Source organism: Chlorocebus sabaeus, chromosome 22 (genome assembly GCF_047675955.1).
Source record: "Chlorocebus sabaeus isolate Y175 chromosome 22, mChlSab1.0.hap1, whole genome shotgun sequence".
Taxonomy (NCBI): Eukaryota; Metazoa; Chordata; class Mammalia; order Primates; family Cercopithecidae; genus Chlorocebus; species Chlorocebus sabaeus.
In genome coordinates, this window is record NC_132925.1 from 89,492,041 (window position 1) to 89,517,981 (window position 25,941).

The following is a 25,941-nucleotide window of genomic DNA, read 5'->3' on the forward strand; positions in this document are numbered from 1 at the left end:
AGAATTTCCAGCAGCCGCTCCTTCCTCCAGGAGTCTCTGGTGCTGCTGGTGTAGAATCTAGCCAGGCCCTGCTTAGGCCCCCATCCTGGGGTCAGGAAATTTGGAGGATGAGGCCCTTCAGCCCCAAGGTCAGCAGGGACGAGCGGGCAGACTGGCGGGTGTACAGGAGGGCTGGGTTGACCTGTCCTTGGTCACTGAGGCCATTGGATCTTCCTCCAATGGCTGCCAGGATTTCTGGTGGAAGAGACAGGAAGTCCTCCTCCCCTTGGTGGGGTCGGCCTGGGGGCTGAGGGCCTGGCTTTCAGCCACTCTTCCCAGAACAGATGTCATGGCCTCAGTGGCTCATGGGGAAGCAGGGGTGGGCAAGCTTAGGCTAGAGCAAGTCCTGTGGGAAATGGCAGAGGCCTGGTCAGAGAGGCAACTCGGATGTGCCCGCCAGTGGCCATACTCGCCTCCATGCGTCTCCTCTACCCTCCCGGAGCCCTGCAGGTCAATGTTTAACAGAAACCAGAGCAGCGGTGGATTAATGCGCAAGGGCTCAGCCCCCTAGCCCTGAGCAGTGGGGGATGAGAGACTTTGCAACCTGTTCTCAGCTCTGCCTCCCCTGGCCAGGTTGTCCTCGACCACTCCCGTGCCATGGCAGCCCACCTGCTTCCCATCTGCACCCTCTTCCTGACCTTACTTGATATGGCCCAAGGCTCTAGGGGGCCCTTGCTACCCAACCGGCCCTTCGCCACCGTCTGGAATGCAAACACCCAGTGGTGCTTGGAGAGGCACAGCGTGGACGTGGATGTCAGTATCTTCGATGTGGTAGCCAACCCAGGGCAGACCTTCCGCGGCCCTGACATGACAATTTTCTATAGCTCCCAGCTGGGCACCTATCCCTACTACACGCCCACTGGGGAGCCTGTGTTTGGTGGTCTGCCCCAGAATGCCAGCCTGATTGCCCACCTGGCCCGCACATTCCAGGACATCCTGGCTGCCATACCTGCTCCTGACTTCTCAGGGCTGGCAGTCATCGACTGGGAGGCATGGCGCCCACGCTGGGCCTTCAACTGGGACACCAAGGACATTTACCGGCAGCGCTCACGGGCTCTGGTACAAGCGCAGCACCCTGATTGGCCAGTTACTCAGGTGGAGGCAGTAGCCCAGGACCAGTTCCAGGGAGCTGCACGGGCCTGGATGGCAGGCACCCTCCAGCTGGGGCGGGCACTGCGTCCTCGCGGCCTCTGGGGCTTCTATGGCTTCCCTGACTGCTACAACTATGACTTTCTAAGCCCTAACTACACCGGCCAGTGCCCATCAGGCATCCGTGCCCAAAATGACCAGCTAGGGTGGCTGTGGGGCCAGAGCCGTGCCCTCTACCCCAGCATCTACATGCCCGCAGTGCTGGAGGGCACAGGGAAGTCACAGATGTATGTGCAGCACCGTGTGGCTGAGGCATTCCGTGTGGCTGTGGCTGCTGGTGACCCCAATCTGCCAGTGCTGCCCTATGTCCAGATCTTCTATGACATGACAAACCACTTTCTGTCCCTGGTAAGTCTTCTGTAACCTGCCCACCTTGTCAACCTGCCTTGTCAGATATTAGGTCCAGCCTTGGGGTACTTTAGCCTTGGGACATTTTCTTTTTTTTCTTTTTTTTTTTTGAGACAGAGTCTCGCTCTGTCGCCCTGGCTGGAGTGCAGTGGCATGACCTCAGCTCATTGCAAGCTCTGCCTCCCGGGTTCACGCCATTCTCCTGCCTCAGCCTCCTGAGTAGCTGGCACTACAGGCGCCCGCCACCACACCCGGCTAATTTTTTGTATTTTTAGTAGAGACGGGGTTTCACCGTGTTAGCCAGGATGGTCTCGATCTCCTGACCTCGTGATCCGCGCGCCTCAGCCTCCGAAAGTGCTGGGATTACAGGCATGAGCCACCGTGCCCGGCCCCCAACCTTGGGACATTTTCATCCATTCATTCTTTTTTTTTTTTTTTTTTTGAGATGGAGTCTTGCTCTGTCACCCAGGCTGGAGTACCAGGGGCAAGATCTCAGCTCCTGCAACCTCCACCTCCCAGGTTCAAGTGATTCTCCTGCCTCAGCCTCCCAGGTAGCTGGGATTACAGGCATGCCACCAACATGCCTGGCTAATTTTTGTATTTTTAGCAGAAATGGGGTTTCACCATGTTGGCCAGGCTGGTCTCGAACTCCTGACCTCAGGTGATCCTCCCACTTCAGCCTCCCAAAATGCTGGGACTACAGGTATGAGCCACCATGCCTGGCGCATGGGCACATCAATTGAGTGCGTACTTTGTGCCAAGTTCTGTGCCAGGTACAGGCAATTCAACATTTATTGGAATGATGTAGTCCCTGTCTGCATGGAATTCATAGGCTAGAGGAGGAAACAGTTTGCCTCTGGTCCCGTGGCCAGAGCAGCCCCAGGTGAAGGTTATGAATTATTTGCCCCATCCAATGGTGTTCCAGCAGTCTGCCACAGGGTGGGAAGGAGTCCCCACAGAACTGTGCTGTCTCCTTCCCAGGATGAGCTGGAGCACAGCCTGGGGGAGAGTGCGGCCCAGGGGGCAGCTGGAGTGGTGCTCTGGGTGAGCTGGGAAAATACAAGAACCAAGGTGAGCTTAGGCCTGGCATGAGGGTGGGGGTGGGGGAGAGGTGGGGTCATTAAGCTGACTGGGTAGACCCTGACTTACCCTTTCTACCTGCAAAGTCCTGGCTGACCAGCAGGTGAGTGCCTCAGTGCCCTAGGAGGGTCCATACATGACCAAGGTGTCCCTGACGCTCTCCTCCCCTCCCACCTAGGAATCATGTCAGGCCATCAAGGAGTATATGGACACTACCCTGGGGCCCTTCATCCTGAATGTGACCAGTGGGGCACTTCTCTGCAGTCAAGCCCTGTGCTCCAGCCATGGCCGCTGTGTCCGCCGCCCCAGCCACCCTAAAGCCCTCCTCATTCTTAACCCTGCCAGTTTCTCCATCCAGCTCACACCTGATGGTGGACCCCTGAGCCTGCGGGGTGCCCTCTCACTTGAAGATCAGGCACAGATGGCCGTGGAGTTCAAATGTCGATGCTACCCTGGCTGGCAGGGACCGTGGTGTGAGCAGAAGAGCATGTGGTGATTGGCCACACATTGAGTTGCGCACCTTGAGAACCTAATGCACTCTGGGTCTGGCCAGGGCTTCCTCAAATACAGGCACAGTCATGTAAGTCATGGTCACAGTGAAGAGTACACTCAGTCACTGTCACGGCCATATTCCCTGCATATGCATACTTACAGACTAGAACAGTGGCATAAGGAGTTTGAACCACAGCAGACACCATTAATTTCATGTCCATATGCATCCACTTGGCAAGGTCATAGACAATTCCTCCAGAGACACTGAGCCAGTCTTTGAACTGCAGCAATCACAAAGGCTGACATTCACTGAGTGCCTACTCTTTGCCAATCGCCGTGCTAAGCATTTTATGTGGACTTACTCATTCTTCACAATGAGGCTATAAGGAAACTGAGTCACTCACAGTGAGGGTAAACACGTTGCCCAAGGTGGCACAGCACGAAAAGGGAGAAGTTGAGATTCAAACCCAGGCTGTCTAGCTCTGGGGGTACAGCCCTTGCACTCCTACTGAGTTTATGGTAACCGGCCCTGCACGACCCCTGAGTCTGCTGAGAGGCACCAGCCCAGCAAATAAAGCAGTCATGATTTACCTAGCTGTTTATTGAGCGCCTAAAATGTCCAGGCCCCGGTATCCAAAGGGCACAGGAAAGGCTTGTCACTCTCACCAGATTTGACGTCAGTCTAAGAGCGGCTGCTTCCCAGGGTGGGGCCCAAATTTCAGGAGGAAGCCCCACCGGATCTGACCGTTTCCAAGCTGTCCTGGGGTGGGAGGCAGGCGGGAACTGAAGCTGGACCGGTCCGAGCCTGGGGCGGGGCTGGCAGAGGCGGAGTCAACTGAAGGCGGGGCCTGCGCCTGGCTGAAGTGATGACGTGTTGGGCCGGGGCAGGGCCTGGAAGAAGCCAAATCGAGGCGGGACCTAAGCGCTGTCGCAAGGAGAAGGAGGCGGGGCCTGTATGGGGCCGAGTGGGGAGGAGGCGGACTCAAATGGAGATGGGGTGGAGCTCAGCAGGGGCGGAGCTCAGCTCAGCAGGGTGGAGACTGAGCCTGCGCCTGGTAGGTGTTGTGACGCGTAAACGAGGGGCGGGGCCTAAGCGGCGACGCGCACCCCAGGAGACCTTGGAACCCCTTGGCGCGCCGAAGGACGCGACGGCTGCAGTACATCCGCCGCGCCGCTGGGGGCCAGCGCTGTCGGACCGAGGAGTCCGAGGTGGCGACTGAGTGAGATACCCAGCTGTGCGGAGCTAGGACGCGGAACATCCCGGAGGCCGGCTTCAACATGTCAGTACCGCACCCTTCCCATTTGCTGCCTGTAGGTCCACCCCGCGCGTGCGGTCCCCAAGTGGCCATGCCACCCTGCACGCCCTCCCCGCGTCAGTCGTTCGTTTCCATAGCATGCCGAGCCACACCTGCCCACAGAGTCGAGCTCTCGAAGTCCCCGTTCCCAAAAGCTCCACAGCCTGTTGTGACCCACTAGAAGGGAGGGGGAAACCGAGGCCCGGGAGAGATGGAGAAGCGACTCTCTGAGGACCCCGGAGCCCCGCCCACAGTGGGTGGGGTCGGCACTGAAGGGGTTAAGGCCGCGGGGAAGCCCGGGGCTCAGCCCTAGGGGCGGATCCTGGGGCTTCCTCCCTCCAGACGAAAGGGTGCAGCTGCTGCCCAGGTGGCTGATGCAGGTGAGGGGCTTATTAGCCCTGTGAATGGGGTGGGAGGTGAGGGGAGTGGGGTGCCTGTTACTGACCAGTGTTTAATTGGCCTCAAGCTCAGGAGAGGTAAGGGGAGCCAAGAGGCCCCCTCTGGAGCAGGTGAGTAGAAGGGGGGGCCCAGCTGCCCGCCCACCACTAGAAAACCCCCAGCATAGACCTGCCTGACAGCAGGACCTTGGTTAAGATGGGAAAACAGTAGGGTTTGGGCACAGGAGGCCTAGGCCCCCAACCTGGTGACCGTTGGACACCGTGTGTATATAGGAAGGAAGCTGTGGTTCTTATCTAGGGTGCCTTCGAAACTCAGGCCAGTGGGGAACCAAGCCTGCAGAGGCAATACTGCTGTGTGGCTGTGGACCAGGCCCAGTGCTGGTGCTGCTGGGGTCCCATCTGAGGGGACAGTTGGGTCTATATCCAAAGTGTCCTGAGATGGGCAGAGTTGGGAAGGGGACCAGGGGCTCCAGGCAGGGAAGGCAGTCAAGACAGGCCAAAGCTCAGCCTGATGGGTGCATGAGTGGGGCCCCAGGATCCACTAAGGCAGTGGGCATATAGCCCAGGTAGTTGAAAAGGCTGGGAGCTGAGGCCGGGCGCGGTGGCTCAAGCCTATAATCCCAGCACTTTGGGAGGCCGAGATGGGCGGATCACAAGGTCAGGAGATCAAGACCATCCTGGCTAACACGGTGAAACCCCGTCTCTACTAAAAAATACAAAAAAATAGCCAGGTGAGGTGGCGGGCGCCTGTAGTCCCAGCTACTTGGGAGGCTGAGGCAGGAGAATGGCGTAAACCCGGGAGGCGGAGCTTGCAGTGAGCTGAGATCCGGCCACTGCACTCCAGCCTGGGCGACAGAGGGAGACTCCGTCTCAAAAAAAAAAAAAAAGAAAAGAAAAGACTGGGAGCTGGAGGAGACTCGGAACATAGGGAGAAGAAAGGGAGAGGAAGACTCCTGGGCAGTTTTTCCTATGGAGGGAACCTTGAGGTAGGTTTGAGCAGGGGGTATAGTATCTGCTTTGCATCTTCTATCCCATGCCTTAGTGGTGGACTGGGAGGACTACTGGAAGACAGAAGGCCAGCAGGTGGATTGGGTCAGCTGTTTTATAGACCTGGTGGTTACAGGCCCCCTGTGAGGGGAGGTCCTGAGGAAGACAAATTTGTAGCCAGAGCAGGCTGGGGCCAGGACTCCTAGGTTCTGTCCTAGCCTTAAGCAGCTCATCCATCATTCCCAGCCTCCCTCCAATGTGGGGTAGACACCTGGATCTATCTGCCCTGCTCTGTAGGGGATGGGTCTCTTCCAGGTCACCTGTGGTATCAGGTGAGTGTGGGACAAAGTGCAGCCCACCACTCCCCAGTTCCAGTATGCATGGTCCCCCTAGCACTCTGTCAGCCTTTCCCTGCCCCAACCCCACCCTCCCTCCTGGCACAGCCCAGCATGGCTGTTATCTACAGGAGGAGAGCCACTGTGGTCTGAAGAGATGCCACTGCCTGGAGACTGGGGTCTTAACCTCCAGCCTGGCACTGAGCCACCTGCAACCTAGCAGCAGGTGACCTTGGCTCCCAGCCTGACTCAGCTGAACCTGGATCCTGTGCATAGGCAAGAGCTGACTCTGAGCCCTGGCCCAGCCAAGCTGACCCCTACACTAGACCCTACACACCGGATGGAGCTGATCCTGAGTACCAGCCCAGCTGAGCTGACTCTGGATCCTGCGTGCCACCCAAAGCTGCCCCTGGATTCCACATGCCAACCAGAGATGACCTTCAATCCTGGCCCAGCTGAGCTTACCGTGGATCCTGAACACCAGCCAGAGGAGACACCAGCTCCTAGCCTGGCTGAGTTGACCCTGGAGCCTGCGCACCGCCGACCCGAGCTCCTGGACGCTTGTGCTGACCTCATCAATGATCAGTGGCCCCGCAGCCGCGCCTCCCGCCTTCACTCCCTGGGCCAGTCCTCAGATGCCTTCCCCCTCTGCCTGATGCTGCTGAGCCCCCACCCCACATCCGAAGCAGCACCCATTGTGGTGGGCCATGCCCGCCTGTCACGGGTGCTGAACCAGCCCCAGAGCCTCTTAGTGGAGACAGTGGTGGTGGCCCGGGCCCTGAGGGGCCGTGGCTTTGGCCGCTGCCTCATGGAGGGCCTGGAGGTCTTTGCTCGGGCCCGGGGCTTCCGCAAGCTGCACCTCACCACCCATGACCAGGTGCACTTCTATACCCACCTGGGCTACCAGCTGGGCAAGCCTGTGCAGGGCCTGGTCTTCACCAGCAGACGGCTGCCTGCCACCCTGCTTAATGCCTTCCCCACAGGCCCCTCTCCCCGGCCACCCTGGAAGGCCCCAAACCTGACTGCCCAAGCTGCCCCAAGGTGTCCCAAGGGACTTCCATTGCCACCACCCCCTCCTCTACCTGAGTGCCTGACCACCTCACCCCCAGTTCCATCAGGGCCCCCTTCAAAAAGCCTGCTGGAGACACAATATCAAAATGTGAGGGGGCGCCCCATATTCTGGATGGAAAAAGACATCTGAGGCCATCCAGAGCAAGGAACTGTCTTTCTGGGTCAATAGACTGCCCTGGACAGTCTACAAGCCTCAGCCCACTGACCATACCTCAGCCCCCTAGCCCCTGGGGGGCAGCTTTAGCCTGGGCATGTTTCCTGGGTACCAGTGGGGCCAGGAGGTGGCTCTGGCTCAGAGCCGTCAGTGTGGCTGAATAAAGCCTCTGTTGGGTGTGGCTGTGACAGAGTTTATTTGTTGACCCCCCTACCCTCACCTCTCCCCTCTTCTGCAGGTCCCTTATCCCTGCAGAAGTCCCCAGATCCACCTTGGTCCTAAGGCCATTGATGGGAGGATGCCTGTCCTTCGCCTTTACCCCCCACCAGGCTCAGGAGACAGGGTGGCTGTTCTCTTTCCCATTCACTCACTCATTACCATTCACTGAGCGCCTACTGTGTGTCAAGCCCTGGACAGGACATAGGCAGTGGGTAACTAGACAAACAGGCATACAGTAGCAGGATCCATAGACACAGGGGAGGTACACAGGCTTTGAGAACCCAAGTGATTTCACTCCACCTGGGGATCCAGGAGACCTCCCAGGGCAATGGTGTCACAGCAGAGACCTGAGTGCTAGGTAGGAATTAAACCAGGCAGGTAAGGAGGTGGGAGCTGAGTGTTCTTGGAAGAGGGAACAAGGTGGACAGAGGAAAGAAGGGGACTTGTGACAGCCGTGGGAGGACACAGTGGTGTATTGACAAAGATGGGGAATATGGGAAGGAATGTACCCTCAGCTCACTGTAAAGCCCGCTTTGGTGTGCACCTGCCACTCGATGCCCGGGGCATCATAGCCAGCTTGTGGTGTGGCTGTTTTAAAAGGCCCAAGAGACCCCTGGGGAAACATGCTTTCCCCAGCTCTTCCTGTAAGGATGGAAAGGAGCTGGGGGAGCTTTCCTGGCTTTCCCTGCTGTGTGGAAGGTGTGGTCATAGCTATGGACTCTAAGCTCACACCCCCCTCTCTCCTGCAGGTTTCCATCCTTGGGGCATGACCATGCAACTAGGCCCAGCCCTGGTGCTGGGAGTGGCCCTGTGCCTGGGTTGTGGCCAGCCCCTGCCACAGGTCCCTGAACACCCCTTCTCTGTGCTGTGGAATGTACCCTCAGCACACTGTAAGGCCCGCTTTGGTGTGCACCTGCCACTCAATGCCCTGGGCATCATAGCCAACCGTGACCAGCATTTCCACGGTCAGAACATGACCATTTTCTACAAGAACCAACTCGGCCTCTATCCCTACTTTGGGCCCAGGGGCACAGCTCACAATGGGGGCATCCCCCAGGCTTTGCCCCTTGACCGCCACCTGGCACTGGCTGCCTACCAGATCCATCACAGCCTGAGACCCAGCTTTGCTGGCCCAGCAGTGCTGGATTGGGAGGAGTGGTGTCCACTCTGGGCTGGGAACTGGGGCCGCCGCCGGGCCTATCAGGTAGCTTCTTGGGCTTGGGCACAGCAGGTATTCCCTGACCTGGACCCTCAGGAGCAGCTCTACAAGGCCTATACTGGCTTTGAGCAGGCGGCCCGTGCACTGATGGAGGATACGCTGCGGATGGGCCAGGCACTGCGGCCCCATGGACTCTGGGGCTTCTATCGCTACCCAGCCTGCGGCAATGGCTGGCATAGTATGGCTTCCAACTATACCGGCCGCTGCCATGCAGCCACCCTGGCCCGCAACACTCAACTGCATTGGCTCTGGGCCGCCTCCAGTGCCCTGTTCCCCAGCATCTACCTCCCACCCAGGCTGCCGCCTGCCCACCACCAGGCCTTTGTCCGACATCGCCTGGAGGAGGCCTTCCGTGTGGCCCTTGTTGGGCACCAACATCCCCTGCCTGTCCTGGCCTATGTCCGCCTCACACACCAGAGATCTGGGAGGTTCCTGTCCCAGGTAAGTGGAAGCTGAGGTCTAGGGGTCTTAGTCAGGAGGTATGGCCCTGTTCTAGGAAGGTCCCAGGAGAAGACCTTGCCTAGGGGTTGGTCCTAATCTAGGGGTTCTGAGTGGAAGGCCCTGTCCTGGAGTATCTGATGAGGGAGGCATGGCTCTGCCCTGGAAGATGTTGAGGGGTAGGGAGACCCAGCCTTTGGAGTGCTGGTCTGAGGGGAGATATTCTGAATGGAAGGCCTGAGAAGTCACTCAGAGACTCGATACAAAGGGGCCCTACTCGGGCTGGGTGAGTGCCTCACACCTGTAATCCCAGTACTTTGGGAGCCTGAGATGGAAGGATTCCTTGAGGCCAAGAGTTTGAGACCAGCCTGGGCAACAGTGAGACCCTAGTCTCTACCAAAAAAAAAAAAAAATTGAGACAGAGTCTTGCTCTGTTGCCCAGGCTGGAGTGCAGTTGCACGATCTCAGCTCACTGCAGCCTCCACTTCCTGGTTCAAGTGATCCTCCCACCTAAGCCTCCTCCCGAGTAGCTGGACTACAGGTGCATACTACCACACCCACCTAATTTTTATATTTTTATAGAGATGGGATTTCGTCATGTTGCCCAGGCTGGTCTTGAACTCCTGGGCTCAAGTGATCCTCCTGCTTTTGCCTCCCAAAGTGTGGGATTACAGGTGTGAGCCACCGTGCTCAGCCTAAAAAATTATTAGCCAGGTGTTATGACATGTGCCTGTAGTCCCAGCTACTTGGGAGGCTGAGGTGGGAGGATTACTTGATCCCAGGAGTTCAAGGCTGCAGTGAGCTATGATCATGCCACTGCACTCCAGCCTGGATGAGATAGTAAAACCCTGCTTCTAAAACCAAACCAAACTAGAGGGGCCCTACTGTAGAGGTAGAATCACATTATGACAGTGAACCAGAAGAGTTTCTTGAATGTGGATGTGGGCCCACATGGATCTGGCCAGCCCAGCCCTGGCTTAGCAGCTCTCTGTCTCCAGGATGACCTTGTGCAGACCATTGGTGTGAGTGCAGCGCTAGGGGCAGCCGGCGTGGTGCTCTGGGGGGATCTGAGCCTCTCCAGCTCTGAGGTGATCATTGCCCCTTTGAGCCTGCCATGTAGCACATGCTGGGGTCCCAGGGTGGGGGACGGCCATGTCAAGACTATAGAGCAGGCATACTGACACAACTCTTCCCTTCTCCTTAGGAGGAGTGCTGGCATCTCCATGACTACCTGGTGGACACCCTGGGCCCCTATGTGATCAATGTGACCAGGGCAGCGATGGCCTGCAGTCACCAGCGGTGCCATGGTCACGGGCGCTGTGCCCGGCGAGATCCAGGACAGATGGAAGCCTTTCTACACCTGTGGCCAGACGGCAGCCTTGGAGATTGGAAGTCCTTCACCTGCCACTGTTACTGCGGCTGGGCTGGCCCCACCTGCCAGGAGCCCAGGCTTGGGCCTAAAGAAGCAATATAAAGCCAGGGCCCCTGCCACTGCCTCTTCTTTTCCCTGCTGCCACTTTTCCAGTCCTGGAGCTACTCTGTCCCACTCTTGCTCTATTCAGTTTACAGTCAACCCTCCCAAGCAGACACCCCGCTTCCCTTGGAATCCCTGAGGGGTAGAAGGGGCCAGAAAAAACGCTTATAAAACCAGAGGCCCTCTGAGATCATGTGACTCCTCCATGGCAAGGAAGCAGTTCCCGGGAGAGTCAGGTTCCAGCTAGTTAGGGCTGCCAGCCTAGGGCTTTGTGCCTACACCTCACTAGGCCCATGGAGAGGTCACAGAAGATGGGCCGTGAACGGGCAGATGGGCCCCCACAAATCTTGGCTAAGGTCGGTTAAGTGCTAAGCTGTTGTCTGCACTGTTTCATCATAAAGTCACTTTTTTCCACTGCCTGAGGTTTGGCTGTTCCTCCTGTTATCCCAAGCTCTAAGCCCTTCCCATGGTCCCCAGACCCAGGAGCAGGGGTAGGACTCGACTCGTCGCGAGTGTCCCGCTGTCAAGTGCCCTGAGAAGCCAGTCCTGCCGTGGTGCTCTTGAGGGGCGCTTCGGAGTTTACGACTGTGCACCGAGGGGGCTGGGGCGCGCGCAGGGCATTGTGGGTGCATAGTTCAGCTAGCGCGTAGTCGGCTGGTGGGCCCCAGGCGTGGACTACCATTCCCGTGGTGCTCTAACGCGCAGCCAGCCGCCGTCACCTGCGCGCTCAAGCCCCTGGGATTAGTAGTTTTAGCCTCGTGGATGTGGGCCTGAATCGGATGGCCTGGAACTCGCCTTCCCGGCGACCTGTTTGGCAAGGGGGGGCGCCTCGCGAAGATGGTGGCGCGCGGGGCGTGTGGCGCCCGTCGTCTGGCCAAGTCTCAGCGCAGCGCACCGGCCGGCGTTTCGCTGCCCTGGAGCCCACACCCACCGGGTCCCTGACCCCGCGCCCCCCGCGCCCGGTTCCCGGCATGCCTCGCGCCCGTAAAGGCAACACGCTCCGGAAGGGTGGTCAGCGCCGTGGAGGAGGTGAGTGGGGTGGGGGGCGTGGGACAGCTGATGAGCGGCGGGTGGGGGTCCTGCTGGGTCCCCGTAGTTGTTATCGAGGGCCCTGGGTGAGGAACCCCCTCGGCCAGCCCCGCGCAGCTTCCCAGAACTCTACCGAGGCTGGCACGTGCCCCAGCAGTCGTTGGCCACGTGCGTGCCCAACTTGAGCTCGCTGCCCACAGCCTGTTGGGAGTCCGCGCTCCCAGCGGTGACCCGGCCAGCCTCTCCGGGCCTCAGTTTCCCCGTTGCCTCTCCGCCTCAGTTGCCTGCTGGGTGGGCAAACTCACCGGACAGAGCAGGAAGCCAGTCCCCTTGCCAAACCCTGATCCTTTCCTGGACTGGTCAAGGAAGTTGGCGGGAGTCCTGGCCTGCTCCGGTTAACAGAAGGAGGGGGATCTGTTGGGAAGCTACCTGATTAGGGCCTTGGCAGCTTGGCAGGCCTGACTCCACAAGGTGGCTGACTGTCCTGGAGCCTGAGGCAGTCTTGGGACTCGCTTATCAGCTTAGACCAGGAGCCTGTCTTAATGCAGTAAACACTTATGTTTACTCTGCTGGGATGGGGTGTGTACGATGCACAAATTTATTTATTTTTATTTTTGAGGGGGAGGGGAGGATGGCTGATCACAGGAAGGAGGAAAATACCTAGGCATAACTTTAAACTGGTCACCACCATGGTGGGGTTTGGGTGGGGGACATCTAATAGGGTATAGAACATGTTCACTGAATGGTGTCAGCCCCAGACTTAGGACTCAGGGAGGCCTGGGGGGAGGTGCTTCTGGGTGAGTCCTGAGATGATGGAGAAGAGAGCAAGTTGTGCAAAGTCTTGGCAGCTGGAGGGACCCCAGCACAGTGGAGTGAATGAGGGAAGGCTGGGCTGCTCTGGCAGGTAGGATAGTAAGATAAAATTGGAGCAGGCTGGGCGTGGTGGCTCACATCTGTAATCTCAGCACTTTGGGAGGCCAAGGCAGGCAGATCACCTGAGGCCAGGAGTTCGAGACCTGCCTGACCAACATGGAGAAACCCCATCTGTACTAAAAATACAAAATTAACTGGGTGTGGTGGCGTATGCCTGTAATCCCAGCTACTCGGGAGGCTGAGGCAGGACAATCACTGGAACCTGGAGGCGGAGGTTGTGGTGAGCTGAGATGACGTTATTGCACTCCAGCCTGGGCAACAAGAGCAAAACTCTGTCTCAAAAAAAAAAAGGTGGTGGGGAGCAGAGGCCAATGTGTAGGCTGGACTTCCTCCTGCAGGTGAGAGGTGTGAGTAGTTCTTAGAATTAGGGGCAGCTTGGTGGTCATACCCTGCCCAAAACTCTGCCACAGCAGCCACCCTTGCCAGTGTGAGCCCTTGTCCCTGGACAGAGCCCACACACAGAAGTGCACCAACCCTACTGACCTTTGGCTTTGGTTTTCCATCTCCAAGAGGAGCACCATTCTATCTTTTGGGATTATGAGGTTGGGTGAGGTACCCCCAGCCATCCCTGATCAGTAGAGGCAAGTTGAGTGTCCTATTCCACCTTCCCCAGGTGCCCGGAGCAGTGCCCAAGCTGACTCGGGTTCCAGTGATGATGAGGCAGCCAGTGAGGCCCGCAGCATCACCAGTGAATGCCCCAGCCTTCTCAGCACCACTGCAGAGGACAGCCTTGGTGAGAGCGGGTGGAAGTTTGACAGGGGCTTGGTGAGGGCTCCATGGGCTGAGCACAAGAAGCAGTGCTGACCAGGTGGCCTTCCAGGGGGGGATGTCGTGAATGAGCAGGGCCAGCAGGAAGACCTTGAGGAAAAGCTGAAGGAGTATGTGGACTGCCTCACAGACAAGAGGTACCCCTGGCTGCCAGCCAACTCCTACACCCAGCTCCAAGTGTGACCAAGGGAGGGCTGGCCTATATGACCCCCCTTCTCGACCTCCCCCAGTGCCAAGACCCGGCAGGGTGCTCTCGAGAGCCTGCGCCTGGCCCTGGCGTCCCGCCTACTCCCCGACTTCTTGCTGGAGCGCCGCCTCACACTAGCTGATGCCCTGGAAAAGTGCCTCAAGAAAGGTTGGAGCTGGGGGTGCATGGGAGACTTAAACTGGGCAGACGCTGGCTCTTGCTGCATAGGCTGACTGGAAAGCATCCCACAGGGAAGGGAGAGGAACAAGCCCTGGCCGCTGCTGTGCTAGGTCTGCTCTGCGTGCAGCTGGGCCCCGGACCCAAGGGTGAGGAGCTGTTCCACAGCCTGCAGCCTCTGCTGGTCTCTGTGCTCAGTGACAGCACAGCTAGCCCTGCTGCCCGGCTCCACGTGAGTGTGCCTGTGCCCCATGAAACCCTTCCTGCACCTTATCCCTCAACAGAGTGCTGGGTTCCCCCTGTCTTCAGCCTCCCTTACTCTGAGGGGAGTGAGCTCCAGGGCTGGGAACCCAGATTCATCCGCTGACTGTGGCACAGCATTGCCCTTCTCCCAACAGTGTGCTTCTGCTCTTGGCCTGGGCTGCTACGTGGCTGCTGCCGACATCCAGGTGAGTGGTCTTTGGGCACAGGTGGTAGAGCATCTAGGGCTGTAACTCTGCCTCTGAGCTCCCCTGCCTCCCTGTGTTCCTAGGACCTGGTCTCTTGCCTTGCCTGCTTAGAAAGTGTTTTCAGCCGGTTCTATGGCTTGGGCAGCTCCACAACTCCTGTGGTTCCTGCCAGCCTGCACGGCCTGCTCTGTGCTGCCCTGCAGGCCTGGGCATTGCTGCTCACCATCTGCCCCAGCACCCAAATCAGCCACATCCTTGACAGGTAGGGGTGGCTGTCCACTGGGATGGGGGGGGATCTCAAAAAGGCCCCCAACCCACACATACAGCTCAGCCTGCCCCTTTCCTAGGCAGCTGCCCCGGCTGCCCCAGCTCTTGTCCAGTGAAAGTGTGAACCTGCGGATCGCTGCCGGTGAAACCATTGCACTGCTCTTTGAGCTTGCCCGGGACCTTGAGGTGCGAGGGACAAGGATGGGGGGTGCTTAGTGATACCACCTGCCCATCACAGGCTGGATGCAGGGGGTGCCACAGAAAACAGAGCAGCTTTAGGTCATTATGCAGAGAAGGTGGCCCCAACACAGATTCATCTGCTAGATGTCATGATGGGTGCCCTGAGCAGCGGTGTCCTGGCCTGAGAGACACCCAGGAGGGGTCAAAGGGGCCAGGCAGAGAAGAGAGGGTCTTTCAGGGAAAGGATGGGTTTCGGCAGTGCCCTGTTCAGAGCCAGCAGAGCTCAAGCATCTACCTACCACACACCTTCCAACGCTCCCGTTGCAGGAGGAGTTTGTTTATGAGGACATGGAGGCCCTCTGCAGTGTCCTGCGCACTCTGGCCACTGACAGTAACAAGTACCGTGCCAAGGCTGATCGCCGGCGCCAGCGCTCTACTTTCCGTGCTGTGCTGCACTCCGTGGAGGTGTGTGTGAGAACATATGTGTCCTAGTGAGGGTGCACTCCCAGGCATAGTAGCCAAGCCCAGTTGTGTTGGCCCTTCTACCCTGCAGGGCGGTGAATGTGAAGAAGAGATAGTGCGCTTCGGCTTTGAGGTGCTCTACATGGACAGCTGGGCTCGGCACCGGATCTACACTGCCTTCAAGGAAGTGCTGGGTTCAGGCATGCACCACCACCTCCAGGTGCGGGGATGCACAGGGAGGGGACACCTGGTGTGGCTGCTTCAGTCTGGCCTGAGCTCACTGCCCTCTGCCCCCCAGAACAATGAGCTACTCCGTGACATCTTTGGCCTGGGCCCTGTGCTGGTGCTGGATGCCACTGCCCTGAAGGCCTGCAAGGTTCCACGCTTCGAGAAGGTTTGCACCCTTGGGCACCTTTCTCTTCCCCCTATTCCCGTGTTTCCTGGAGGCCTGAAATTCTGCAGAGGCTGGAAGAGGACCACCAGCCCTTTCCCTTCCCAGCTCCCCATGGTGTCACTCTCTGTCCCCACTCTAGCACCTGTACAATGCTGCCGCCTTCAAAGCCCGGACCAAGGCTCGAAGCCGTGTGCGGGACAAGCGGGCAGACATCCTGTGAAGCAGGACCTACTGAAGAGGAGACTTTCTATGCCCTTGGTCCGTATTTTTAACAGAAGACAGTGCAACAACTGGTCTCCACCAGTATTTGTCACTTTATTTTTTTAATGACGAAACCAAAAACAGACATGGGGTGGGTAGCTGGGGGCCCGGACACTTGGGACCCTGGCCCCTTTGTCCCTGCGCTCAGCCCTGTGGCCTCTTCCTGCCCTGTCTCAGGCCAGGCTAAATACGTGCCTGTCCCAGGGCTGTGGGGCAGGCACTAGGGGGCCTTTCCCTTCCTTTCCTTTCTCAGGCCCAGGATGACCCACTCTTAGGGGGGTGGTGGCATCTGGACAAATGCCACCACAGCAGGTAGAGAGGCAAAGCTACCTGGAATGGATTTGTGTGCTGATTTTTAAGGATTATTAGAGATAATTAAACAGAATGGTCAGGCTTCTGTGGTCTTAACCCCTGGGTATTTTTCTGTTCTCCCTCCCCACCTACCACCCCAGGCTTGGGCCCAGCTGGGTCTTCCACAATGTCATGTTTGCCCTCCAAGGCAGTCTTTCCCCAAGTGGTGCCTCTCCTGCTACTCAGAGCCCAGCCTGTCTTTGAGAGCTGAGTCTGGACCCTCACTGGGAGGCCTGGCAGAGTTTGGGTGATTGCTGTGGGGGCAGCTATTTCTAGACTTCAGAACCTGCCATCTGGGGTGGCCAGAGAGTGCTGACAGGCCACAGGAGGAGCCCAGAGGCTGGTGCCCCTTCCCCTGACCTTGGGCCACCCAAAACAAGGCTTTGGCACCAGAGACTTGGCTAGGCCTGGCTTGAAGAGATCAGGAGAGGCAGGCAGCTGTGAAGTTAACATCGGGTTCTTGTACAAAAATCTCACCAAGGAAATAGTGTAGATGTGGCAGCCAGCAGTAGGGAAGGAGAGACCTGCCCATAGCCACTTTATTTCCCCCACACACACCCCCAGGCCCCAGATCCAAATGGCATCTCAGCTGGGTGTTTGGGTCTCACTGGAGTTGAGCCTCCGAAGCTGGCTGAGGCTGGCCAGGCGGAGTTTGAGTAGCGTCTCCTCCTGCGTGCGGAGTGTGTGTGCCATGATGCGCAGGGATTCGCTCTGCAGCACTGTGAATGGGAAGTGGGGGATCATCAGACCATGTGCCACCCCATGACCCCTGCAGACCCAGCCCAGGACCAGGGGCACCCACAGGCCTCCCACCCCATCTTTCATTGCTGCAGCATCTGCAGTTGGCTCCTTCCAGCTGCACAGAAGGGCCTCCCAGTCCCCACCACCTTGCTGTCTATTCCTGCTGGCACCCTGTGCATCCATACCACTCAGGTAGACAGCCAGGAGTGCCAGCGCCAGGCAAGTGAGCACCAGCAGCACGAGCAGCAGCAGGAACCCTCCTCGTCTGTACACAGGGCTGCAGCCAGCGTGGGCACACAGTGATGGCGGCAAAACGCTCAGCAGCTCATTCCACGGCCGTGCCTCTTCAGTCAGACAAGGGCGCAGTGTGCCTGCTGGGTGGATGGGACATCAGTGGGGTGGTGGGTGCACCTGCTTTCATCCCCTCCCCCAGCACATCATCCCCCAGCACATCATCCTCACTGTCCCCGCTCACCTCCACTGTGTAGGTCGCTGATGGACTCCACCCGATGCAGGTGCACCTCCTGCACGTAGTTGGGGGCCAGTGGCCCCCTGCTCTGGCTGGGCATCATTGGTGCCACGGAGTCTGCAGGGGCAGCGCAGGCTGATTTAGCCAGTGGTGGGTCAACCCCCTTCCTTTTACCAGGTGCCTTCAGGCAGCAGGGACTTCTGGAGGATAGGGATAGTGGGGCATTTGGTTCCAAATCCCCTAAAACTGAGTCAGGAGTGACCCTTGATTTGGATCCAGGATGATCCCAGACCCTTACAGGCTTATTCTGTATACAGAAGCAGCAAGTACATTTGATTTGGTTCCTTCCAAGCACCCCAGGGACTCAGGCATTCCTCTGCCTGCTCATTTCTAGCAGTTTATCAGCCTTCAATGCTAAACCCGCAGCAAATGGAATGCAGTCCTGCCTCTTTTGTCAGTTCTCCCTGCAGACCCAATGCCTGGCATCTTCTGGTCAGAAAGCCCTATTGTAGCCACTCTGGTGCCTTTCCCTCCTGGCCTTGGTTCTGTCTTCGTTAACATACTCGATGTGACTCTGCTGTACATGTGTGAACCCTGCTGTTTTCATTCAACATTTACTATTGGAGAGACCCTTCTTTGTTATACTGTTTCTTATGCCTCTGAGTTCTCGCCCTTCACACCTCTCTCTCAGGCTGCCTGGGCATCTAGGTTGTTTGCAGTACCCCTCCCCCCCACCTTTTTTTTGAGACAATGTTTCACTCTTGTTGCCCAGGCTGGAGTGCAATGGCGTGATCGTGGCTCACCGCTGCAGTTCCCTTTTGAAATTAACCCCCAGGACATCTTCCGTTGAGTATGAAGGTTTTTTCCCAATTTCCTGATAGTTACTAATTTCAGTTCCCAGAAGTGGAATTATTGAATTCAAGAGCAGGGTTTTTGTTTTTGGTTTTTTTTTTTTTTTGAGATGGAGTCTCCTTGTGTTGCCCACGCTGGAGTGCTGTTGTGATCTCGCCTCACTGCAACCTCCACCTCCTGGATTCAAGTGATTCTCCTGTGTCAGCCTCCCGACTAGCTGGGATTACAGGCGTGTGCCACCACGCCCAGCTAATTGTTGTGGGGTTTTTTTGGGTTTTTTTTTTTTTTTGAGACGGAGTCTCACTCTGTCGCCCAGGCTGGAGCGCAGTGGCCGGATCTCAGCTCACTGCAAGCTCCACCTCCCGGGTTTACACCATTCTCCTGCCTCAGCCTCCTGAGTAGCTGGGACTACAGGCGCCTGCCACCTCGCCCGGCTAGTTTTTTGTATTTTTTGGTAGAGACGGGGTTTCACTATGTTAGCCAGGATGGTCTCGATCTCCTGACTTCGTGATTCGCCCGTCTCGGCCTTCCAAAGTCCTGGCATTTACAGGCATAAGCCACTGCATTCGGCCGTGTTTGGTTTTTGTTTTGGTTTTTTTAAGATGGAGTCTCCCTCTGTCACCCAGGCTGGAGTGCAGTGGCAGGATCTCAGCTCACTGCAACCTCTGCCTGCCAGGTTCAAGCAATTCTCTGCCTCAGCCTCCCAAGTAGCTGGGATTACAGGCGCCTTCTGCCACACCCAGCTACTTTTTATATTTTTAGTGGACATGGGGTTTCACCATCTTGGCCAGGCTGGTCTTGAACCCCTGACCTTATGATCCACCCGCCTCAGCCTCCCAAAGTGCTGGGATTACAGGCGTGAGCCACGGCGCCTGGTGAGATGATGATGATTATTATTTTGAGATAAGAGTCTCGCTTTGTCGCCAGGCTGGAGTGTAGTGGTGTGATCTCAGCTCACTGCAATCACCCCCTCCTGGGTTCAAGCAATCCCCCTGTCTCAGCCTCCCAAGTAGTTGGGATTATAGGCACCCACCACCGCCCCCAGCTGATTTTTTGTATTTTAGTAGAGAAGGGTTTTCACCATGTTGGCCAGGATGGTCTCAATCTCCTGACCTCATGATCAGCCCGCCTGGGCCTCCCAAAGTACCGGGATTACAGGTGTGAGCCACCACACCTGGCTGGTGTTTTTGTTTGTTTGTTTGTTTTTTGAGACAGAGTCTTGCTGTCTCACCAGGCTGGAGTCTTGGCTCACTGCAACCTCCGCCTCCTGGGTTCAACCGATTCTCCTGCCTCAGCCTCCCGAGTGACTGGAACTACAAGCACGTGCCACCATGCCCAGCTAATTTTTGTATTTTTAGTAGAGACGGGGTTTCACTATGTTGGCCAGGATGGTCTCGTTCTCTTGACCTCATGATCCCCTCTCCTCGGCCTCCCAAAGTGCTGGGATTACAGGCGTGAGCCACTGCACCTGGCCTTTCGTTTGTTTGAGACAGAGTCTTACTATGTCACCCAGACTGGAGTACAGTGGCATGATCTCAGCTCACTGCAACTTCTGCCTCCTGGGTTCAAGCAATTTTCCTGCCTCAGCCTGCCCAGCAGCTGGGATTACAGGCACGTGCCACCATGCCTGGCTAATTTTTGCATTTTTAGTACAGCTGGGTTTCACCATGTTGGCCACGCTGGTCTTGAACTTCTGACCTCAAGTCATCTGCCCATCTTGTCCTCCCAAAGTGCTGGGTTTACAGGCATGAGCCACCGTACCCGGCCAATATTTAATTATATTTTCTGGTTGTTCTTTAACTTGATTTCCAAAAATCCTGGTCCAGATGCCAAGAGCTCCAGATACCTACCTGGAAGCTGATAACAGTGGGGAAGAGCATTGCGGGGACACCTCCAGATAGAACCAAGGATGGCCTTGCACTCTGGGACTGTCATTCTCAGGACAGTAACTCAACCTCCATGATTTACTTGAAACTGCCTCTTGACATGCTCAAAAGCAAGTACAACAAAAACAAGCAAGTGCTGCCAGTCATTATGTCTGGGTGGTGGGTTTAAGGTCATATTAAATTCTCTCTTTGGGCTGGGCACTGTGGCTTATGCCTGTAATCCCAGCACTTCGGGAGGCCAAGGCAGGAGGATCAAGAGTCTAAGAGTTTGAGAGCAGCCAGGGCAACTTAGGGAGACCCCATCTCTACAAAAAATTAAAGATTAGGGCCGGGCGTGGTGGCTCACACCTGTAATCCCAGCACTTTGGGAGCGTGAGGTGGGCAGATCACGAGGTCAGGAGTTCAAGATCAGCCTGGTCAATATGGTGAAATCCTGTCTGTACTAAAAATACAAAAAATTAGCCAGGCATGGTGATGAGCGCCTGTAGTTCCAGCTACCCAGGAGGCTGAGGCAGAAGAATCGCCTCAACCCAGGAGGCAGAGCTTGCGGTGACCCAAGCTCAAGCCGCTGCACTGCAGCCTGGGTGACAGAGCTAGACTTCATCTCAAAAAAAAAAAAAAAAAAAAAAAAAATTAAAGGTTAGTTTGGTATGGTGGCATGCTTCTGTGGTCCCAGCTTCTCAGGAGGCTGTGGTGGGAGGGTTGCTTGAGGCCAGGAGGTTGAGGCTGCAGTGACCTGTGATCGTGCCACTGCACTCCAGCCTGGCCAACAGGGTGAAACTCCGTCTCTACCAAAAATATTTAAAAATTAGCCAGGTATGGTGACAGGCGCCTGTAGTCCCAGCTACTCAGGAAGCTGAGACAGGAGAATCACTTGAACCTGGGAGGCAGAGGTTGCAGTGAGCAGAGATCATGCCACTGCACTCCAGCCTGGGCGACAGAGCAAGATTCTGTCTCAAAAAAAAAAAAAAAATTCCTCTTTGTACTTTGTTGTGCTTTTCTCACACTTTCTTTTTTTTTTTTTTTTTTTTTGAGACGGAGTCTCGCTCTGTCGCCCGGGCTGGAGTGCAGTGGCCGGATCTCAGCTCACTGCAAGCTCCGCCTCCCGGGTTCACGCCATTCTCCTGCCTCAGCCTCCCGAGTAGCTGGGACTACAGGCACCCGCCACCTCGCCCGGCTAGTTTTTTGTATTTTTTAGTAGAGACAGGGTTTCACCGTGTTCGCCAGGATGGTCTCGATCTCCTGACCTCGTGATCCACCCGTCTTGGCCTCCCAAAGTGCTGGGATTACAGGCTTGAGCCACCGCGCCCGGCCGCTTTTCTCACACTTTCTAAATTGAATGTGAATTATTATAGGAAAAATACACAGTAAATGTTATTGTTAAGATCCCAAAAGAGGCTGGGCGCGGTGGCTCACGCCTGTAATCCCAGCACTTTGGGAGGCCGAGGCGGGCGGATCACAAGGTCAGGAGATCGAGACCATGGTGAAACCCCGTCTCTACTAAAAAATAGAAAAAAATTAGCCGGGCGCAGTGGCGGGCGCCTGTAGTCCCAGCTACTCGGGAGGCTGAGGTAGGAGAATGGCGTGAACCCGGGAGGCGGAGCTTGCAGTGAGCCGAGATTGCGCCACTGCACTCCAGCCTGGGCGACATCCGTCTCAAAAAAAAAAAAAATTAAAAAAAAAAAAAAAAAAAAAAAAGATCCCAAAAAAGGCCAGGCATGGTGGCTTATGTGTCTAATCCCAGCATTTTGAAAGGCCAAGGTGGCTGGCCGAGCGCGGTGGCTCACGACTGTAATCCCAGCACCTTGGGAGGCTGAGGAGGGTGGACCACGAGGTCAGGAGATCGAGACTATCCCGGCTAACACAGTGAAACCCCATCTCTACTAAAAATACAAAAACTTAGCCAGGCATGCTGGTGGGCGCCTATAATCCCAGCTACTCGGGAGGCTGAGGCAGGAGAATGGCGTGAACCTGGGGAAGGCAGAGCTTGCAGTGAGCCCAGATCGAGCCACTGCACTCCAGCCTGGGCGACAGAGCAAGACTCCATCTCAAAAAAAAAAAAAGTCTGGGCGCAGTGGCTTGGCTCACACCTGTAATCCCAGCACTTTGGGAGGCCAAGGCGGGCAGATCATGAGGTCAGGGGATCGAGACCATCCTGGCTAACCTGGTGAAACCCTATCTCTACTAAAATACAAAAAATTAACTGGGTGTGGTGGCGGGCACCTGTAGTCCCAGCTATTCGGGAAGCTGAGGCAGGAGAATGGCGTGAACCTGGAAAGTGGAGCTTGGAGTGAGCGGAGATTGCGCCACTGCACTGCTCCAGCCTAGGCAAGAGCGAGACTCTGTCTCAAAAAAAAAAAAAAAAAAAAAAGAGAAAAGCCAAGGTGGCCAAGGTGGGAGGATTGGATTGGTTGAGGCCAGGAGTTCAAGATCAGGGAGACCTTTCTGTACACACACACACACACACACACACATGCACAAAGGAGGTAAACATTTCCTCCTACCAGGGGCCAAGCTCCTCTCCTGCGATGTTCAAAATGTTGGCAGTGGCTCACGCCTGTAATCCCAACACTTTGGGAGGCCAAGGCGGGTGGATCACCTGAGGTCAGGAGTTTGAGACCAGCCTGGTCAACATGGTGAAACCTTGTCTCTACTAAAAATACAAAAATTAGCCGGGCATGGTAGCACATGCCTGTAGTCCCAGCTACTCGGGAGGCTGAGACAGAAGAATCGCTCAAATCTGGGAGGCAGAGATTGCAGTGAGCTGAGATCGTCCCACTACACTCCAGCCTGGGTGACAGAGTGAGACTCCATCTCAAAAAAGCAAACAAAGAAACAAATTAGCCGGGCGTGGTGGTGCATGCCTGTAATCCCAGCTACTCAGGAGAGTGAGGCAGGAGAATCGCTTGAACCTGAGAGGTGGAGGTTGCAGTGAGCCGAGACCGCACCACTGCACTCCAGCCTGGGTGACAAAAAATTTTAAAAAGTTGGGGCCGGGCGTGGTGGCTCACGCCTGTAATCCCAGCACTTTGGGAGGCTGAGGCGGGTGGCTCATGAGGTCAGGAGTTTAAGACCAGCCTGGCCAAGATGGTGAAACCCCGTTTCCACTACAAATACAAAAATTAGCTAGGCATGGTGGCAGGCGCCTGTAATCCCAGCTACTTGGGAGGTTGAGGCAGAGAACTGCTTGAACCTGGGAGGCGGAGGTTGCAGTGAGCCGAGATCACGCCACTGTACTCCAGCCTAGACGACAGAGCGAGACTCCTCAGGGGGAAAAAAAAAAAAAAAGTTGAAAATGTGATAAGAGGAGCTTGCTAGCTCTGTCATGGGCTATAAGCTGGAGCTATGGAGCAGACAGTCCTATGTCCTGGCCAGTACTGGACCTGTAGCTTCCTAGATTTCTGCTGTCCTGGCTCCTCTGAGCATCAGTACTTCTTATATGCAGTGGTGCAGTTAGGCAAGTGACCACCAAGCTCTTGACTAGCTGAGTCTCAGTCTGACCAGGCCAAGGGACCCCCAACCCTAGGCAGTTAGGGATATTTAGACCCAAGTCAGGGGAGGCCAGAGGCCTATCTACTTTTCAGTCCATGGGACAGGTACCCAAATACTTTCTGGAACCACTGCCCACCCCAATCCCAGCTTCCTCCCTTAAGAGCTGAACTGGCCAGGCAGCTGCCCAGATGCCCACACCCACCTGAGCACAGCCTGTAGTTGACCCACTCCTAACTGGGTAGCTTCCCCCATTCCTCCTTAATGTCCCTAGCAGGGGAAACTGAAGCAGGGCCTGAGGTGACAAGGGGTTCCAAGCATGGCAGGCTTTTCCTCCCTGCATAGGGGGCAGGTCTTTTTACTGGAGCTGGGGAATGAAAATGGGTAACTAACTTACTCAAGACAATGAGGTCAGTGGGACAGAGGGTGGGTCTCTCCATGGTCCCCAAGGTCACAGGACTGAGGGCTTGCCCTCCCTCATGGTCACCCTCTCCTACCTTCTTGGGTCTCCTCAGGCATGGCAAACAGTGGGCAGTCGGGGGCCGATGATGGCATCCAGTAGCAGGACTGGACAAAGGCAGCAGTGGCTCCTTTGAGAGCCCAGGGAAGGCCTGGCTGCCTCCCAGTCTTGGCCTAAAATAGGCCTGAGCTCAGCCCACTGGGCTATATTTAGAGGGGGCAGCCCTCAGCCATGGGAAGGGGCAGAGTGATCCACGTGGGCCAGCCTGGACTATTTACCTGGTGAGGGAGCCAGCCAGGAGCCTGCCTCCACTAGTCTAGGTGCCCAGGGACCTTCAAGGGGAAGCGCACCTCCCCATACATCCAGAATGGCCACCCCAGGCTCAGCAAGGCCCCACGTGGCAGCCAAGGCAGACAAGGAACCCCTGTGCATCTCTACTCGGCCACCCCTCCACCCCTGCAGACTCTTACCCACAGCCCAGTCATCTCTCCTCCCAGCGAACATAAGACAAGCAGCCTCCACTGCATGACCTGCTACCACACAATACTGTTGTTGTGTGTGTCTTATAGAGGGTGATGGACAACTGAAGCCTGATGCCATGAGGGCTCTGATAGCCTCACAAGTGGGCAGATACACCCACAGCACCCATGCTGGCCAGTGGGTGGACGGGTGGACCTAGGTTGGAGGCTGGTTCATTTGTTACTAAGCTTACAACCTTAGGTAAAGGATCTCTCCTCCCTGAACTCAGTTTGCTCATGTGTAAAGTCGGAATAACAGTGGCTTCTCCCTGGCAGTGTACACTGAGAACCACATCTGGAGCATTTATCACAATCCACGGTTTTGGTCCTCCCCTGCTCCCATCTCCACAAGGGCAGACAGGTCGCATAAAGTTGTGTAAGGATTTACATTACTGCTTACCTTGAAGGGAGGAGGTAGTCCAGCTTCCAGCTTTCCCTCTGTGGTTGGATCCCTGTGCCCTTCCTTCCCAATGGGGGCAAAGCAAGACTGTGGGCTCTACTTCCTACACACCTCAAACCTGTCACTCCGCTGTCTCACACTGGCCTCCCTGATGTTCCTCAAAGTTAACAAGCTCGTTACCACCTCAGGGGCTTGGCGGTGGCTGTTCCCTCCTGGAATGCTCTGCTCCTAGATAGCCCTGTGGCGGGCCCCTTCTTGTCAGGGAGCTCAAATGTCACCCCCTCAGTGAGGCCTTCTGCGTACATTCCTTTTTTTTTTTTTTTTTTTTTTGAGACAGAGTCTTGCTCTGTCGGCCAGGTTGGAGTGCAGTGGCATGATCTCGGCTCACTGCAAGCTCCGCCTCCCGGGTTCATGCCATTCTCCTGACTTAGCCTCTTGAGTAGCTGGGACTACAGGCGCCCACCACCACACCCAGTTAATTTTTTGTATTTTTAGTAGAGACGGGGTTTCACCATGTTAGCCAGGATGGTCTTGATCTCCTGACCTCATGATCTGCCCGCGTCGACCTCCCAAAGTGCTGGGATTACAGGCATGAGCCACCGGGCCGGGCCACATACATTCTTTTCCACATCACCCAGTTTTCTTTTCTTTTCTTTGAAATGGAGTCTCGCTTTGTTGCCCAGGCAGGAGTGCAGTGGTGCGATCTCGGCTCACTGAAACCTCTGCCTCCCTAGTTCAAGCAATTCTCCTGCCTCAGCCTCCTGAGTAGCTGGGATTAAAGGCGTGTGCCACCACACCCACCTAATTTTTGTAGTTTTAGTAGAGATGGGGTTTCACCATGTTGGTCAGGCTGGTCTTGAATTCCTGACCTCGTGATCCGACTGCCTCAGCCTCCCAAAATGCTGGGATTACAGAAGTGAGTCACCGTGCCCGGCCCAGTTTTATTTTCTTCATAGCACTTCGTCCTGAA

The 25,941-nt window shown here is 56.3% G+C and overlaps 5 protein-coding genes across 20 annotated transcripts; 4 read left to right on the forward strand and 1 right to left on the reverse strand.

Moving 5' to 3' along the window:
* HYAL1 (hyaluronidase 1) lies at positions 1 to 3,698 on the forward strand. 2 transcript variants are annotated; one of them, XM_007984306.3, is made up of 4 exons: positions 1 to 128; positions 613 to 1,536; positions 2,518 to 2,607; positions 2,795 to 3,698. In XM_007984306.3, the coding sequence occupies exons 1-4, from the start codon at positions 108 to 110 to the stop codon at positions 3,110 to 3,112; spliced, it is 1,353 nt and encodes a 450-aa protein (XP_007982497.1). In that variant the 5' UTR covers positions 1 to 107; the 3' UTR covers positions 3,113 to 3,698. The 2 variants fall into 2 exon arrangements, with proteins under 2 accessions (XP_007982497.1, XP_007982498.1); XM_007984307.3 differs by lacking the exon at positions 2,518 to 2,607.
* Positions 3,699 to 4,282: 584 nt separating this feature from the next.
* Positions 4,283 to 7,536, forward strand: NAA80 (N-alpha-acetyltransferase 80, NatH catalytic subunit). 7 transcript variants are annotated; one of them, XM_007984316.3, is made up of 2 exons: positions 4,283 to 4,388; positions 6,400 to 7,536. In XM_007984316.3, coding segments are annotated over exons 1-2 (927 nt in total). In that variant the 5' UTR covers positions 4,283 to 4,386; the 3' UTR covers positions 7,325 to 7,536. The 7 variants fall into 7 exon arrangements, with proteins under 7 accessions (XP_007982507.1, XP_007982509.1, XP_072866254.1 ...); XM_007984318.2 differs by having other exon boundaries at positions 4,291 to 4,388; positions 6,255 to 7,536; XM_073010153.1 differs by lacking the exon at positions 4,283 to 4,388 and adding an exon at positions 4,401 to 4,419 and having other exon boundaries at positions 6,255 to 7,536.
* HYAL3 (hyaluronidase 3) lies at positions 4,289 to 11,115 on the forward strand. 7 transcript variants are annotated; one of them, XM_007984309.3, is made up of 4 exons: positions 4,289 to 4,388; positions 8,317 to 9,227; positions 10,223 to 10,312; positions 10,429 to 11,115. In XM_007984309.3, the coding sequence occupies exons 2-4, from the start codon at positions 8,334 to 8,336 to the stop codon at positions 10,696 to 10,698; spliced, it is 1,254 nt and encodes a 417-aa protein (XP_007982500.1). In that variant the 5' UTR covers positions 4,289 to 4,388; positions 8,317 to 8,333; the 3' UTR covers positions 10,699 to 11,115. The 7 variants fall into 7 exon arrangements, with proteins under 7 accessions (XP_007982500.1, XP_007982504.1, XP_072866249.1 ...); XM_073010148.1 differs by having other exon boundaries at positions 4,291 to 4,388; positions 8,799 to 9,227; XM_007984324.3 differs by having other exon boundaries at positions 4,298 to 4,388; positions 9,083 to 9,227.
* Positions 11,116 to 11,417: 302 nt separating this feature from the next.
* IFRD2 (interferon related developmental regulator 2) lies at positions 11,418 to 16,213 on the forward strand. Of its 2 annotated transcripts, XM_007984327.3 has the most exons (12): positions 11,418 to 11,727; positions 13,274 to 13,393; positions 13,481 to 13,565; positions 13,659 to 13,783; positions 13,867 to 14,024; positions 14,191 to 14,241; positions 14,325 to 14,503; positions 14,589 to 14,694; positions 15,016 to 15,153; positions 15,242 to 15,370; positions 15,449 to 15,544; positions 15,684 to 16,213. In XM_007984327.3, the coding sequence occupies exons 1-12, from the start codon at positions 11,478 to 11,480 to the stop codon at positions 15,762 to 15,764; spliced, it is 1,518 nt and encodes a 505-aa protein (XP_007982518.3). In that variant the 5' UTR covers positions 11,418 to 11,477; the 3' UTR covers positions 15,765 to 16,213. The 2 variants fall into 2 exon arrangements, with proteins under 2 accessions (XP_007982518.3, XP_037859809.1); XM_038003881.2 differs by lacking the exon at positions 13,481 to 13,565 and having other exon boundaries at positions 11,519 to 11,727.
* A 433-nt stretch (positions 16,214 to 16,646) lies between these two features.
* On the reverse strand, positions 16,647 to 25,279 carry LSMEM2 (leucine rich single-pass membrane protein 2). Of its 2 annotated transcripts, none has more exons than XM_073010154.1 (4): positions 24,091 to 25,279; positions 17,373 to 17,483; positions 17,083 to 17,268; positions 16,647 to 16,875 (listed from the first exon to the last, which is right to left on the reverse strand). In XM_073010154.1, exons 1-4 carry the CDS (start codon positions 24,146 to 24,148, stop codon positions 16,742 to 16,744), a joined length of 489 nt encoding a protein of 162 aa, XP_072866255.1. In that variant the 5' UTR covers positions 24,149 to 25,279; the 3' UTR covers positions 16,647 to 16,741. The 2 variants fall into 2 exon arrangements, with proteins under 2 accessions (XP_072866255.1, XP_007982525.1); XM_007984334.3 differs by having other exon boundaries at positions 17,083 to 17,271.
* Between the last annotated feature and the right edge of the window lie 662 nt (positions 25,280 to 25,941).

Coding starts and splice junctions, on each gene's coding strand:
- HYAL1 (XM_007984306.3), top strand. CDS start 108: ATGAGGCCCTTCAGCCCCAAG. Junction 129..612: donor TGAGGCCCTTCAGCCCCAAG/GTCAGCAGGGAC, acceptor TCCCCTGGCCAG/GTTGTCCTCGACCACTCCCG. Junction 2,608..2,794: donor GGGAAAATACAAGAACCAAG/GTGAGCTTAGGC, acceptor CCTCCCACCTAG/GAATCATGTCAGGCCATCAA.
- HYAL3 (XM_007984309.3), top strand. CDS start 8,334: ATGACCATGCAACTAGGCCCAGCCCTGGTGCTGGGAGTGGCCCTGTGC. Junction 9,228..10,222: donor CTGGGAGGTTCCTGTCCCAG/GTAAGTGGAAGC, acceptor CTCTGTCTCCAG/GATGACCTTGTGCAGACCAT. Junction 10,313..10,428: donor TGAGCCTCTCCAGCTCTGAG/GTGATCATTGCC, acceptor CCTTCTCCTTAG/GAGGAGTGCTGGCATCTCCA.
- IFRD2 (XM_007984327.3), top strand. CDS start 11,478: ATGGCCTGGAACTCGCCTTCCCGGCGACCTGTTTGGCAAGGGGGGGCG. Junction 13,566..13,658: donor GACTGCCTCACAGACAAGAG/GTACCCCTGGCT, acceptor GACCTCCCCCAG/TGCCAAGACCCGGCAGGGTG. Junction 15,545..15,683: donor AGGTTCCACGCTTCGAGAAG/GTTTGCACCCTT, acceptor TCCCCACTCTAG/CACCTGTACAATGCTGCCGC.
- LSMEM2 (XM_007984334.3), bottom strand. CDS start 24,148: ATGCCATCATCGGCCCCCGACTGCCCACTGTTTGCCATGCCTGAGGAG. Junction 17,272..17,372: donor CAGCGACCTACACAGTGGAG/GTGAGCGGGGAC, acceptor CCATCCACCCAG/CAGGCACACTGCGCCCTTGT. Junction 16,876..17,082: donor CCTGGCTGTCTACCTGAGTG/GTATGGATGCAC, acceptor TCCCATTCACAG/TGCTGCAGAGCGAATCCCTG.